Genomic DNA, 16,844 nt, shown 5'->3' with positions numbered 1-16,844 from the left:
TTAAAAGATGACACAAATAAAGATATTCCATGTTTGTCGATTAAAAGAATTTTTATAACATTCATACTACCCAAAGCAATCTATAAATTCAATATAATCCCTATCAAAATTCCAATGTCACTTTTCACAGAAATAGAAAAAACAATCCTAAAATTCATATGAAACTACAAAAGGCAGGATGCAGCCAAAGCAATCTTGAGAAATAACAAAACTTGAAGATTAACATTTACTGATTTCAAACTATATTATAAAACTGTATTAATCATAACAGTTATAAAAACAGAGAGAAGAGAGCACAGAAATAAATCCATAGTCAACCTACATACATCAAATAATCTTTGACAAGAACATAAAATGTAGAAGAGATGGTCTCTTCAATAAATGGTGCTGTGAAAACTGGGTATCACAGACAAAAAAAGAAAAAACTAGATTCCTATCTTGTATCACTTCCAAAAAAATTAACTGGAAGACAGGCATGGTGGCACATGCCTGTAATCCCAGTTGGGAGGCTGAGGCAGAGGGATCACAAATTAGAGACCAGTCCAGGCAACTTACTGACTCAGCAAGACTCTGTCTCAAAAAATAAAAGGCTGAGGATGTAGCAGCTCAGTGTGAAGGCCCCTGGGTTCAATCCACAGTACTTAAGGGGAGGTGGGGATTGAAATGAATAAAGACTAAGATCTAAAACTGTAAAACAAAACAAAACCAAAAAAAAACCTCTACAAAACACAGGGAAAAAGCTTCCTCATACTGGTCTTTGAATGAGGTTTTTGGATATGACACCAAGAGGAGAGGTATATATCAAACTAAAACTTCTACACAGCAAAGGAAACACTCAACAAAACCAAAATGCTACCTTTTAAAATGGGAGAAAATATTTGCCAATCATATGTCTGATAAGGGGTTAACATCTCAAAATGTAAGGAATTCATACTACTCAGTAACAAAACTTAATAGCAAATACAACTCAAGAGCAAAAAAGAAAAAACAAATCACATTTAAAACTGGGTCAAAGTACTAAATAGGTACTTTTCCAAGGACATACAAATGAACAGTATGAAAAAGGTGCTCACTGTCACTAACCATGAGGGAAACACAAATTAAAATCCCAATAACATATCACCTCACACCTACTAGGACGCTGGTTAGGTTATGAAAGAAAGAAAACCCTCACATATTGTGGAGGGAGGGTAAATAAGTACAGCCTTTATGGAAAATACAGAGCTTCCCTAAAAAATCAAAAATAGAATTACCATATAATCCAGCAATACCACTTCTCAGAAAATATCTGAAGAAAATGACATCAGTATATTGAAGATGTATCTCTAGTACCATGTTCACTGCAGTATTATTCACAATAGTCAAGAATGAAGATAATTTCAATGACTAATGATGAACATATACAGAAAATGAGGTGTATATATACAATGGAGTATACACAATCCAGTCATAAAAAGGAGATCTCTTCGACAACATTAATGTGATTTTCAACAAAATTAACGAACCCAAAGGGCTTCATGCTAAGTGAAATAAATCAAATATATATATATGTATATGTGCAATGTAAAAAAAAAGTCAAATTCACAGAAATGTCAGCAGGTATGAAAAATGGGTAGATGGAAAATACAAATCTTCAGCTGGAAGACAAGTAAGTTATGAAGACCAAATTGTATAACATGGTGATATATTTAATACTGTATAATTTGGGGAGAGTAGATCTTAAGCAGTTTCACAAAAGATTACTGTGTGAAGTGATGGATATGCATATCCACAATGTATGCATATATCAAACCATCACATGTACTCTTTGAAATATATATACTTTATTACTTATATCTCAGTAAAACTGAAAAATCAAACACAAAGCAGTAAGAAGTCAGTGTGGACCAGAGCAGCAGGGTTGCAGGAAGGTCCAGTCAGGGCCCCACCATGACCCTGGCTGCTTGGGCCCACAGGCCCCAGCCAAAGACCCACCTGGAAAAGAGCTGCACAGACACACAAGCAACAGCCAGAGTTCCACCCTGATAGCACTAGTAACTGTGCGAAGACCCTAGACAGAAGCCCACCCAGACACCAGCAACTGGGGTACACAGCGCCCAGCCAAAGGCCCTCACAGACAGCAGCCATGTAGGAGGGCAAGCACTAGCCAGAGGCATGCCTAGGTACCATCCCAAGTGTTCACAGGCCCCAGCCAGAACCCTGCTGGAACAACAGGACAGTACAGGGGTGCAGAAGGCCCCCACACTGAACCCAGGAATTGGTGTCAGGGTGAGCAGCAGAGAAAAGGCCTCTTGGTGGCTTGCTGAGAATTGAAAGCCACTGGGTGAGCAAAAAGTCACCTCAACAAAGGCGCAGCAGCCTGCATCTGTTGACATGAGAAGACATGCAAACAAGTCTCAAAATCAGACTTCCAGATCACCTAAGGCAACCCCAAAGAGAAACAAGATGGAACAATCCAATACACAAACACCAGGACTCCCTGAAATGGCAATGAAAGAGGATCTGGAAAAAATGAAATAAGAAATAATTTCTCAGATAACAACAGAGATTGTGTCCATAGTCCAAGACGTGATTAATAAATCTAGAGCAGACACAGATTAAAAAAATGCAGAGGAGCTGAGGAACATGATGGAATCCCAACACAGAAAACAAATGGAATCCATAAAACAGATGCAAATAGATTTACAGATTGAAAACTCCATTGAAAGGTTATGCAGCAGAGTGCACCAATGTGAGGACAGAATTCAGATATAGAAGATAGGATTGCAATTAGTGAGCAGGAAAAAAACATTTATTAAAAATGGTAAGGGGGCCGGGGATTTAGCTCAGTGGTTTTGCCACCTGCTGCGCAAGCGGCAAGGACCCGAGTTCAATCTCCAGTACCCCTCCCCCCCAAAAAGGTAAAACAACACAAGAACTCAATTCAGCAGCTGGTAGATGATGTAAAGAATAATGTAAGACTGATCAGAGTCAATAAAGAAACAAGAGAGTGTAGACAACACACAAAAAAACTGTTCACAGAAGTAATGGCAGAAAACTTCCCAAGCAGGGGGAAAGAACTTGACATACAGATAAGTGAGGCATATAGGACTTCAACTAGCCTTGATCAAAAAAATCTAAACCTAGGCATATAAAAGTTAAGATTCCAGAAACCTAACAGAAGAACAAAGTTCTACAAGCATTTGGAGAAAAGAAACAAATCACATACAAAGGAAAGCTCATCAGAATCACAGCAGACTTTTCAACACAAGCCCTCAAGGCAAGAGCTTGGAGAGATATATTTTAAGCCCTAAAGGAAAACAGCCTCCAACCCAGATTGATTTACCCTGCAAAATTACCTTTCAAAATTGATGGAGAAATAAGATACTTTCATGACAGAGAGTAGCTGAGGAACTTCATGAATACCAAACCAGCACTCCAAAAAATTTTAGAAAATAACCTAGGAAAAGACAATGAGGATCACAACCCCAGGAAGCCCAGCAGAATGAATCCATCAGGCATGACAAGAAATTAAATGCAAAGGGGAAGAATCCAACAAAAAGAAAAAATCGTGACAAGGAGAAGTCAACACATATCAGTTATACCCATTAATGTTAATGGTCTCAATTCACCAATCAAAAAAAATAGACTGGGGCCAGGGATTTAGCTCAGTGGTTTCACTGGCTGCTGTGTAAGCGCAAGGACCCGAGTTTGATCCCCAGTACCAAAAAAAAAATAAAAAAATAAAATAGACTGGCAGAATGGGTCAAGAATCAAAATCCAATAATATGCTGGATATAAGAAACACACTTAATTCGAAAAGAAACTCATAGGCTGGGGATTTAGCTCAGTGGCACCGTACCCGCCTCGCAAGCACAAGGTCCTAAGTTCAATTCCCGATACCAAAAAAAAAAAGAAACTCATAGACTGAAAGTTACAGGGTGGAAAACAATACTCCATGCGACAATAGCCCCCAAAAAAGCAGAAGTAGCTATCCTATTTGCAGATCAAATGGATTTCAAACCAACACTGATTAAGAGGGACAAAGGAGGACACTATGTACTTTTAAAGGGAAAAAATCCAAGAGGAAGAGATGACAATCACAAATATATACTCACCAAATACTAGGGCTCCCAACTATATAAAACAAATACTAACAGACATGAAAAGTCAAATAAGCCCCAATAAAATAGTACCGGGGGGCCTCCATACCCCACTGTCACAAATAGATCAACTCAACAGAAAATAAACAACGAAATACTACAACTCAAACTCTTGAACAAATGAACTTAACAGATGTTTACAGAGTGTTCCACCCCACAAAATCAGAATACACATTCTTTACAGCTGCACATGGGTTGTTCTCCAAAATAAACCACATACTTGTTCATAGAACATGTTTAAATAAGTGCAAAGGAATTCAAGGTATCTCCTATATATTATGAGGCCACAGTGCGATGAAATTAGAGATCAATAGCAAAAGAAACTGCAAAATTTCATAAACACATGGAAATTGAACAACACACTTCTGAATAAACCATGGGTCACAAAGGAAATTAAAGAAGAAATGAGACAGTTTCTACAATTAAATGACAATGTCAATAAAACATATTGAAATCTATGGGACACAATGAAAGCAGTCTTATGAGGGAAATTCATAGCAGTGAATACTCATATAAGGAAAAAAGAGCGAGCTCAAATAAACAACCTGATGCTGAACCTCAAACTTCTAGAAAAAAAAGAGCAGGACAAACACAAAGCTCATAGAAGGGAACAAATTATAAAGATCAGAGTTAAATCAACGCAATGGAGACTAAGAGAATGATACAAAAAAATCAATGAAGCAGGGCTGGGGAATCTAGCTCAGTGGTGCCACTGCTGCCTGCCTCACAAGCACAAGGTCCCAAATTCAATCCCCAGTACCAAAAAAAAAAAAAAAAAAAAAATCAATGAAGCAAAGAGTTGGTTCTTTGAAAGAATGAACAAAATTGACAAACCCCTTAGCCAACCTTATCAAAAAAAGGACAGAAAAGGCCCAAATCCATGCAATTAGGAATGAAAAGGGTGAAATTACAGCAGACTCAAAAGAAATCCAGAGGATCAATACCTACTTTGAGAACCCATACATCAATAAGATGGAAAACGCAGAAGAAATGGACAGATTCCTAGATATATATGAATTGCCAAAGTTGAATGAAGACCTAAAAATTCTAAACAACCAAATACCAATCAACAAAATTAAAAACATAATTAAAAACTTACAACTAAGAAAAACCCAGGTCCTGATGGCTTCACTGCTGAATTTGATAAGACATTTAGGGAAAAACTACTGCCACTACTGTTTAAACACTTCAATGAAATTGAAAGGGAAGCAATACTCCCAAATTCATTCCTAGAAGCAAGCATCACCTTGATCCCCAAACCAGAGAAAAACCCAACCGAAAAAAAGAACTACAGGCCAATCTCACTAATGAACACAGATGCAAAAATCCTTAATAAGATACTGGCAAATAGAATGCAGAAGATTATCAAGAGGATCATACACCCTGACCAAGCGGGATTCATCCGAGGGATGCAGGGATGGTTCAACATAGGCAAATCAATAAATGTAATACACTATATTAATAGAGCCAAGGACAAAAACCACATGATCATCTCAACAGATGCAGAAAAATTGTTCAACAAAATCCAACTCACATTCATGATAAAAAAAACTCTACAAAAGATTAGAACAGACATTCTCTACATCAACCTGATAATAGCTATCTATGAAAAACTAAAAGCCAATATCATGCTAAATGGTCAAAAAACTGAAATCCTTCACACTAAAATCAGAAACAAGACAAGGATGTGCACTATCACCACTCCTGTTCAATAGTTTTGGAAACATTAGCCGCAGCAATTAGACAAGAGAAAGAAAAGTAATAAAGATGGGAAATGAATAAGTCAAACTGTCATTATCTACAGATGACATGATACTCTATATAGAAGACCCCAAGAACTCCACCAAAAGTCTTCTAGACTTAATAACCAAATTCAGTAGAGTAGCTGGATACAAGGTCAACATTTTCCTCTAGACAAACAACAGAGAAATGGGGCAAATAATTCCCCTCACAATAGAATCCATAAAATTGAAATACCTATGAATCAACCTGAAGAAATAAATCAAAGACCTGTACTCTGAAAACTATAGCACTCTGAAAAAGAGAGATTGAAGAGGATATCAGAAAATGGAAAGACATCCCTTGCTCCTGGGTAGGAAGAACAAACATAGTGAAAATGGCCATACTTCCAAAACTGCTATATAGATTCAATGTAATCCCAATTGAAATCCCAGCAGCATACTTCACGGACCTTGAGAAAACAATCCAAAAATTCATTTGGAGCAAGGAAAGACCTAGAATAGCAAAAGCAATTCTAGGCAACAGAGACATGGCAGGGGGTATCACAATCCCCAACCTGCAACTATACTACAAAGCTACTGTGGTAAAAACAGCATGGTACTGGCAAAGAAACAGACCTGAGGACCAGTGGAACAGATTAGAAGATGCAGAAACAACTCCAGACACACTCAGCCACCTCATCTTTGACAAAGGAGCCAAACACCCTCACTGGAGGAAAGATAGCCTCTTTAATCAATGGTGCTGGAAAAATTGGGTTTCAACTTGCCAAGGATTAAAACTAGACCCACACCTATCAACATGCACTAAACTAAAATCAAAATGGATTAAAGATCTAAATATTAAAATAGAAACGCTGAACTGGCTGGAACAGAGGTTAGGTAGAACTCTTGAAGACATCAGTGTAGGAAAGGATTTTATGAACAAAACTTCAGCTGCATGTGAACTAGCACAAACAATCCACAAGTGGGATCTCTTCTTATTAACAAGCTTCTGCACTGCAAGAGAAACCACTGTGTGAAGAGACAACCTACAATGTGGAAAAAAATTTTTCACCAACTGTTCCTCAAAGGTCTACTACCTAGTATAAAGAACTTAAAAAAATCAGACCTTAAAAAAATCAAATTTAAAGACCCAATCCAAAAATGGGCATCTGAAATGAACAGATATTTCTCAAAGAAGTAGAAATAGCAAATAAACATATGAAAAAATGTTCAACATCACTGGTCATTCAAGAGATGCAAATGAAAACAAAGCTGAGATTCCACCTCACCCCAGAAAGAATGGCTGCTATCATGAAATCAATCAATAACAAATGCTGGCGGGGCTGTGGGGAAAGAGGAATACTGCTCCACTGCTGGTGGGAGTGTAAACTGGTGCAACCACTTTGGATATCAGTATGGAGATACCTCAAAGAACTAGGACTGGAAGTCCCATTTGACTCAACTATTCCCCTGATGGGTATCTTCCCAAAAGAATTAAAAGAATCATATCACAGCAATATAGGTGCACCCATGTTCACAGCAGCACAGATTGTAATAGCTCAAACTTGGAAACAGCCCAGTTGCCCATCAACTGGAGACTGAATAAAGAAAATGTAGCTTTTTTCTAAAATGGAGTATTACTCAAGACATAAAGAATGAGAAATTGGAGACATTTATACCTAAATGGATGCACATTGAGGCCATACTCTGAGATGAAACAAATAGGACACACATGTGTAAATACTGAATAGTTTCTGTTGTGAAAAACTTAAAGTGTAAATAAAGATCAAAAGGTATAATAGATAATGTGAAATAGGAAGAAGAGGTGCAAAGGGGAAGTGGAAGTAAGAGGGGTAGGAGAAAGGAAAGAAGGGAAAGGAATTAACATGAGAAAATGAAAAAAAAACGGAAACAAATTCTTTGTAAATAGAGAGGGGTGGAGAGGTTGAAGGGAGTGCAGGGGAATGGGGGAAAAAAAGAATCAAGATATGTTACGTAAAGGTACAAATCTCCAATGATGAATACCATTATTTTGTATAATTAAAATGTACCAATAAAATTAATTTTAAAAAAAACACAAAGTGTGCAAAAAACAAGGATAAAGGACTTGCATCCAGAATACATCAACTCCCAAAACTTAACTCTTTAAAACCTTTTATAATTTCACTAACTTTAATTAGATTTTTAGGATTTTTTCTTTTTCTTTTTTGGTACCGGGGATGGAACTCAGGATCTTGCACTTGGCAGGCAGGTGCAGCACCACTGAGCTAAATCCCCAGCAGGATTAATTTTAATTTAATTAAAGATTTTTCATGGGCAAACATTTGAACAAACACTTTAAAGATGTACAGATGGCAAATAAGCACATAACATGCTCAAAATCAGTATGCTTTGGGAAATAATTAAAATCACAAGGAGATGCCACTATCCACCCACAAGAATGAGTAAAAGACTGACAATGCCAAGCATTAGCAAGAAGGTGTAACACCTTTTAGTCTCACACACTGCCAGTGGGAATTGAAAATGGTACGGTCATGTCAGAAAACAATTTGGCAGTTTCTTGTAAAGTTTAAAAGCAACACTTGGGGCTGGGGCTTTAGCTCAGTGGCACTGTGCCTGCCTTGGAAGCACAAGGCCCTGAGTTCGATCCCTGTTACCACAAAACAAAACAAAACAAAAAAAACAATGAATAAAAGCAACACTTAAAAAATTAAAAAATAAATAAAAGCAACACTTATACAACCCAACAATTTCATCTGTAAGTGAAATTAAAACATGTTTACATAATGTTTATATATGTCTAGAGTTGCTTTATGATTTTTCTCAACTGGAAACTCAAATGTCCTTCAACTAGTAAATGAGCAAACCGGTATAATCATCTAACAGAATACAATTCAGCAAAAACATAAAATTACTTATAACACAAACATGGATATGTCTCAAATACACTGTGCTAAGTAAAGATATCAGACTCCAGCTACAAACTATATGATTTATTCCATTTTGAATGACATTATTCCATTTATATGACATTATATGACATTCTAGAAATGGCAAAACTACAGGAACAGAGAATAGATTTGCAGTTGCTAGGATCTGGGATGGGAGAGACTGGCTATAAAAGAGCATAAAGAAGTTTTCTGAGGTGATGGAATTGTTCTATTTCTTAGTAGTGGTCATATGACACTATGCATTAAAACTCATATAATTCTAGCACTAAGGGTTGAAGGAGGAAGATCATGGGTGTCAGCCTGGACTACACAGCAAGACAAAACAAAAAGAACAAAAAAACCTGAAAGTGCCAGGCACAATGCATTGTCTGTAATCCGAATTACATGAGGGGGCTGAGGCTAGCAAGTTCAAAGAGTTCTTGCCAATTCAGAGAGACCCTGTTTCAAAACAAAGTTAAAAAGAAGGGAAAGGGCAGGGTATGTAGCTCAGTGGTACAGGGCTAGCCTAGCAGGTGCAAGACCCTGGGTTCAATCCACAGTACTGCCCCCCAAAAAGAAAAGAAAATCCTCATTAATTGAAATGTATGTAAATTATAAATCAATAACCTTAACTTATTATAAGTGAATAAACAAAATTATTCCTTCCCCTTTAAAACAGTACTTTGAGAGGTTCAAAGTAAATATAATAAATATGTATACAAGTTAACAGAGAACATATACACATGCTCAAGATTCAAGATGATCGCTCCAATGACAAAGCTAGTCATCTCTGCATGTCTGACCTCTACATACTTTTCTATTATTTTTATTGTTCAACAGATTTATATTTATAATCATTAAAGATGGAAAGTATAACAAATTCTGGTTGCTCCATATATCCCTTTGCTCCAATAAATCCCATGAGGACAAATTTCGGTCCATCTTGTTCACTGTTATATCCTCATCTAAAATAGTAGGAACATCTGGGCACCCAAACATTTAATAAATGTGCTAAAATATAGTGATAATGACTCTCCATTTTGGTTTTTCATTTACTGAGATTAAAGATTATTTACAACTGAAATCTACTGTTTTCAAAGAAGTACCTATAAAAAGCACTCCTAAATCTTTAGTTAACCATTTAAAACAAAATATAAATTACAAAACCAAGAATTTTTTTATAAATCACAAAATACACCACACATCAGAATTTGGAAGCTATTTTTGTCTTTTTGATTAATTATAACACGAAGTAAATTTCAAATTATACACATATATAACCCAGGCACTGTGGCACATGCCTGTAGTCCTAGCTACTTGGGAGGCTGAGGATCACTTGAGTCCACAAGTTTCAAAACCACTCTGGGCAATACAGAGACCTCATCTTAATAAAAACAGCAAAAAGAAGAAATTATACATATATAATTCCATACAGCCAAACATAATTAAGTCATTTGAAATTCTAACATGTTTTGTCTTACATAATTAATAATTTTAAGTAAATTAACATCACTTTTTAAAGTAAAAAAAAAAATCAAAATTTGCTTTAAATATTATGCACATTAGTGATGGAAATTTAAAATGTATTGTGCAAGCGCAAGGACCCGAGTTTGATCCCCGGTACCAAAAAAAAAAACAAAAAAAACCCAGACTTGAAATGTATTAATCTACAAAAATATTTGTTACTTCAAATTTTTATCATAAATCATATAAAAATGACAAAAGGATTTCTTAATTTCCTGAAAAAATTCCAAAAATTCTTCAGTATTGTGAAATACATTCACAGGTCAAAACATTGTATTGTACAATTCCAATTATATGTGGTACCTAAAGTAGTCAAGCTCATAGGGACAGAAAGCAGAACAGTGGCTACTGGGGGGAAAGGTGAGGGAGTAATGGGGAGTTAGTGTGTAATGGGTAAAGAGTTTCAGTTTGAGAAGATAAAATTCTGCAGATGACAGTGGTGATGACTGCAGAACAGTATGAATGTATTTACTGCCACGGAAATAAATACTTCAAATGGTAAATTTTATGTACATTTTATCACAATGAAATAAAAACACCTAACCCTACCTGTTCATTTTACAAGTGAGGTCCAAGTTCACGTAGCTACTTAATCACAAAGATAGAATTTGTAATTCTACTCAACTAACACTCCAACTTATTTCTAGGCTATAAGTAAGAATAAAGAGCTAGGCCAGGCACAGTAAAACATGTCTGTAGTCCCAACTACTCAGAAGACTGAGGTCTTCTGAGATCACAAGTTTAACACATTCCTGCTGGCCTGAACCACCATACATGACCATACATACATGATGGTCCCATGGGGCAGCTTGTAGCACTGGTGATACAAATGGATCTAATCACTTTTATTAGTCTTTTTACTAATAAAATTAATAAAAAGCCACCCAGTGGGGTAATCATGCATGTACTACTAGTGGTTCAAGCCACCTGGCAGCAAGACATATAAATTATGGCCTTGTTGAAAATGTGTGAAGGCCAGCCTGAGCAACTTAGGGAGATGCTATCTCAAAAAATTTTTGAAAAAGGGTGTGGGCTGTAGCTCAGTGGTATAGTACCACTGGATTCAACCCCTAGCAGCAATATAAGTAACAGGTAAATAGCCTGTAAAGTAGCTCACTGGCAGAGTACAGTCTAGTACAAAAAAAAGAAAAAAAGGCCCTGGGTTTGACCATCAGCACTGAAAAAAAATTCAGGAGAGAGACTGCTAGAGACACAGTGGCTGAGTGACATATCATAAGGTAAAATTGCAAAGAAAAGATAATGTATAATTATAAATAAATCAGCAGTCAGGTAAGATTTTATTTTTATGCATTTTTATATCTGCCTTATTCCCACATCTATTTTGGGGGGGGGGATTTGGTTTTTTGAGACAAGTTCTCACTATGCAGTTCTGGCTGGCCTGAACTCACAGCAATCCACCCCCCTCAGCCTCCTAAGTGCTAGGATTATAGGCATGCGCCACCACACCCAGATTTATATTTTTTCTTGTTTTCCTCTTCCTTTATCTTTTTTCTAAATTATGCTCTTTTTCTTCTGATTACATACTTGCAATATGTAAGTCCTCTGTAAAAGAAATGGTCATAACTATAAATGTGTCAACAAAAATTTTAAATTATATACCAAGTGCATGGCTTACAAAAGAAGTATACAGAAGACTGCAGAACATTTTAATGAAAATCTGGTCTTTCAAAAGACTAATTTAGCAACGATATGACAGGCTGCTATATGTAATTTAAAATCTGACTTAATCATGTAAGCGTATCTACTTCCCTTAGGGGTAAACTTTTGTAGAGGAACACTTCTTCAAAACAATTTCCTTGTCTGGGGACAGGGTATACTCCAGTGGAAGAGCATGTGTCTAGCATGTGCAAGGTCCTGAGTTCAATGCCTGGCACCAAAAAAAAAAAAGAGAAAAATAAAAAAAGTAATTACCTTGGAAACCACTTGGCATGCTCTACCCATGGATCATCTCCAGATTCCCAACACCTCAAACCGCCATCACAACAAAAGCATTTGACATCATCGTTTCGACCTAAAGGGAAAATAAAGACCAAACACTAATGCATGTTCCAATAATCAAAATGAACTAGATAAAATGTACAGCTATTTGTTAGTTTCTCACCAACAAAATAAAAACCAGCACTTGCAAGCTGCTCGGGCTGAACTGGAACAGTAGATGGCCAGTATATAAATGTTCTCATTCGAGCAGCATGTGTCTGCATGCTCAGATTTGAAATACTAAATCTCAGCATTTCCAGAGAATTTTCCAAAAATGGGCAGTTGGGAAAATGTCTCCGGTGTTCTGACATAGCATCATCCTTTGGCTCCCAGTTACTTAGCTTTCCACCACAAGCAAAGCAGGCGACCCTATCTCCAGGTCCTATATAATAAAAACCAGCTTTTGCCAAGTCTAACGGTGACAAAAAGGTTAATGGCCACATCTTGTAAGTAAGAAATCTGGCTTCTTCAGTACTCATGGCATAACTGTAGGGGTTAGTCCTCACTGGAGAGAAGTCTTCCACTGCTCTGGAGTTAAGAGGGTTTGGTGAAAGGTTGGAACAAAAACCACTGAATGAGCCACTATATTCCAAAGTAGGAGATAATGAATGTGCCAAGCTGTTTTTCACTGCAGAGTTATTCTTAGAGGTGGACTGCAGGCTAGCTGAAATCAGATTCTGAATGAAGCTACAGCTAGGGTATAGCTGTTTATGCTTTTCAATAGGATTGTCTCCTTGTTTCCAGTTATCCAGCATCAGGCCACAACAGAAGCATTTGACTTTGTCTTTCACACCAGTGTAATAGAAACCAGCACGAGCAAGACTCCTTTCTGAAACAGGAACACCACTGGGAAAAGCCGAATACGTAGACATTCTGTAGAGTTCACATGAAAAGTCATACTTCATTTTTTGTTTGCTGTCATCTGTCCAATTTGGCAAGATTGTGCTCTCTTCCATTATATTTTTAATTTTTTGATATGAGGGACCTTGGACAACTCTTTGGGAGGTAGTTTTGTTCATGAGTGCATGATAGAACTTTTTGATGGCTAAAACTTTTCATATAAAATTTCTCATCTCTTCACACTTAAGATTTTTACCATAAAAAAGGGATCAAATGACAGACTCCTACTTATGTAGAATTCACTACACCTTCTTTATGGGATTTATATCTGTGTACACTCAGGTATGATGAATCGCTCTCCTAAATTACCAAGATACTACTTAGTACTCTTTGGGGTGATTAACTCTTTTAGGTAACCCAGGTGATATTTGCTCATAATTTGGCATAACTAACCTAAAGACCTGAAAAATTTTATACACTTTTGAACATATTAAAACTCTTTGATGTTTCAAAAAAGTTTATATTCTTAAAATTCTAGGTAACTATAAAATACTTAAATTATGCCTTTAATGTGCTTTTGGTTATAAGCTATGAAGTCTGAATATCAGGCCAATTACTGGATAAGCCACCAGAATAAGGTTATAATGCAGGCTTTTTTCCCTTATAAGCTCTTTGATATGACATCCAAATTAATCTCACTTTATTCTAACAAACAAAAGTAATTGCTCATACTATCTAAAGTCTAATTCCACATAGCTTATCATCAAAGTATTTACTTAAGTTACATTAGCTTCAGTAAATAACTTTTGGGGAAGAGAAGCTTTATTGAATCTATGTGATACGAAATGAATTTTGCTTAGTACTTATAAACTGTTAACTCTTGTTTAAAATTATCTACACTTGTTTCCACTTCCTGAAGTATCATTATATTGTCTTTCTTCCTAATTGTGTGTATCAATTACAACTGGTCAACTAAGTAAGGTATTTTATCCATAAACTTAACTAGTTAACCATAAAATTTCCACAGCATTTTAAAAATTAAATAACCTGCTTTTCATTTAAGGACCATTCAGTTATAATACTGGGCATGCTGTAATTTTGGATCAATTTATCAAAAGACATATCTTTCTTATCATTAATGTCTAACAAAATATCGTTATTACCAACAGTACTACATACACATAATGTACCAGTAATTTACTAAGCTTCTTTCTGAAAACAAAATTTAACTTCAAATTGTATCCCTTTTTAAAGTTTTAGGGTCTCCACAATGGGATTTATTTCTGCAGAGAGGAAAATGGGGGAGAGGAAGACTCTTCAGAGATGTAAATCTGAAAAGAAAAAAACAAGTTATTTCAGAAAACTATAATTGGCATGGCGAATAAAATTTACAGTCTCAAGTTATTCAGTAAAGTAAAAAATGATTAAAACTTTAGATGATACCTCTGAATTCCAGCAACTTGTCATCAAAACTTTCTAATTGGAAAAGCTCTTCATTAAAATAAATACACGTAAAACCCCCACAGCACTAACTATGCACGTCTTTAACACACAACTTTAAAGTCGGATGGACATTTCCACACAGGAAATTACCTTTCCTTGGTCTACTCCCCTTTTCTGATTTAAAGATAATAATTCTGGTAATTTACAGAAGGCAAAAAAGTACAGCGGTGAAAAAAAGATTCCACTACACCCCTTCAACCCACAGCAGTAATTAGATGGGAATGGCACTCTTTAAAGTCAAGTCTCTCCAGGTTTGCCTAGTTAAAAGACATCAGGAAATACTCAGCTAATGTAAACCCTTAAAGACTCTCATTCCCTCACAATCATAAAACCACCACAGGAAGCAACTCAAAAACAAAAATACGACGGTGTGTAAAACACTGGTCCGGGCAATATGAATAGGCAAACTGTAGCAGGAGAAAGTGGGGGAGACAGACTGGAAAGGAAATCAAAAGAAACTATGGGATTCATCCATTAACTTCCCGGAGTTCTTGTATCTCACACTATACTACTAACGTGGCATAGCGCAGTGGTAACTATCTGAGATATGACATTTCACCGCCATAAAACCGTCTTCGTTTTAAGATATTAAAGGAATACCAAGGGCTAAATTTAAAGCCTTGCCACACACATACACACACAAAAAGCAAACACTTCGGTATTTTGGTCAAAAGTCCAGGGGCTGAAAAAGTGGGCAGTGGCCACACTAGGTTGGAAAACAAATCATTTAAAAAAAAAAAAAGCCTTGTCGACGCCAAGCCCTGTAATCAGGATTTCCGAATAAAAAAACTCCTGGGCGCGCGTAACAAGCAGAGCGCCCAGGCAAACCTGGCTTGGCCGAGGGGCCGCAAGCCCATTCTCCCTCGCCTGGCAATAGCTTCAAGGAAGCGGACCCCCTCAGGCCCGCGAGCCCCAGGCCCGGAAGGAGCTGCACTCACCGTAGGGCCGGTGCAGAAAACACGAAAACGGGGCAGCCGCCCGCAGGCCTCCGCAGACCTGGGGAGCAGCGGCGCAGGCCCAGAGCGCAGCCTGGATCCACCAGCTCCACTTCGCCTCGGGCGTTCCCGAAACCCCTCGCCCCAGCTGGGCCGACGCCGACGTACGCTGACGTCAGCACGTCCTGTCGCGGAGTTACACCAGACGCCGCGCGAGGGCGCTCGGAGGTGTGCGGCGTGGTGCGCGGCGTGGTGCGCGGCTCACTATGAGAAGACCAGGCGTCCGGGACCCATGTCGGAGTCTCGGGCCCGGCGCCGCGAGGCCACCCACCGGAGGCTGCGCTGTGTGCCCACTAGGCGAGGCGGTCTTCCGCTCCATTAGGTGTTTGGGGGTGTAACCGCGCAGTGCACCTTCCCGGCGTCCCTCTCCCTGTGTCCCTAGCCTTGTCCGAGGGGACGTGGCAAACCGTGAGCCCTTGCGTCTGTCTTGGGCCGCGCGGCGGAGATGCCCCAGGCCCGAGGCTCGCGGGACGCGCCTTGGTCCGCCGCGATTGAGAGCCCCACCCGTGCGGCGGAGTTACTGCACTGGCGGTTCTTTGTTTTTGGATGTTTTTTTGGCGTCAATAAAGTAAATGGAACCGTTTTTTCTTCAGCACACTAACGCTAGATAAATTGAAAAAAGCGAAGCATTGGGAAAGAGCATCAAATAGTGTTGAAGACTTAGTGTGTGTTATACTCTATCAGTGTATATTTTGTTTTTAAACTTTTGGTTTTATGTTCTGGAGACACTGGTTTTTTGGGGGGTTTTTTGGTACCGGGACCAACTCCGGACCTTGGGCTTGCGAGGCAGGCGGCCAAATCACTGAGCTAAATCCCCGGCTCGACACTGATCTTTAAAAGTGGCTTTATTTTAAATTCTCATCAGCAACCATATTCACTCTCAATATTTTTTGACTATTTGAATAAAATGGAATTTATTCAGTCGTGTACATACACATATACATATAATCGTGTATAAGCCACCGAGAAGCCTATCAAAAATTTAGTTAACTGATAGAAAAATTGTGAATAAAAATGCTTGGATTTACTAACAGTCATAGGCCTTTTGTCTTCCTTCTCTCTAGTCATGTGACCCCTGGAATTCAGTGTTTGTTGTACGAACGACTTTTTGAATAACTTCTAAGTCTGCGGAAGACAGTCTTTGTCAATGAAATCAGATGCGTTCTTCTCTGGGGAACTCCAGGGGGCAAA

General features: G+C 37.9%; 1 protein-coding gene across 2 annotated transcripts in view; it reads right to left on the bottom strand.

The window, feature by feature from the left end:
- The window catches only part of Birc2 (baculoviral IAP repeat containing 2), a 31,426-nt gene extending 15,677 nt beyond the window's left edge, over positions 1–15,749 (bottom strand). For both annotated transcript variants that reach the window (XM_004870796.4, XM_087212334.1), the window contains exons 1-3: positions 15,597–15,749; positions 12,440–14,486; positions 12,250–12,349 (exon numbers count right to left, since the gene is read on the bottom strand). In XM_004870796.4, coding sequence (XP_004870853.1) covers positions 12,250–12,349; positions 12,440–13,334 — 995 coding nt within the window. In that variant the 5' untranslated portion in view covers positions 13,335–14,486; positions 15,597–15,749. The remainder of the gene's footprint in view (positions 1–12,249; positions 12,350–12,439; positions 14,487–15,596) is intronic.
- Between the last annotated feature and the right edge of the window lie 1,095 nt (positions 15,750–16,844).

Source organism: Heterocephalus glaber, unplaced genomic scaffold (genome assembly GCF_053883595.1).
Source record: "Heterocephalus glaber isolate CG9 unplaced genomic scaffold, H.glaber_assembly_v1.0 deba00001429, whole genome shotgun sequence".
In the NCBI taxonomy this organism is placed as follows: Eukaryota; Metazoa; Chordata; class Mammalia; order Rodentia; family Bathyergidae; genus Heterocephalus; species Heterocephalus glaber.
This window is presented reverse-complemented; position numbering and strand designations above follow the sequence as displayed.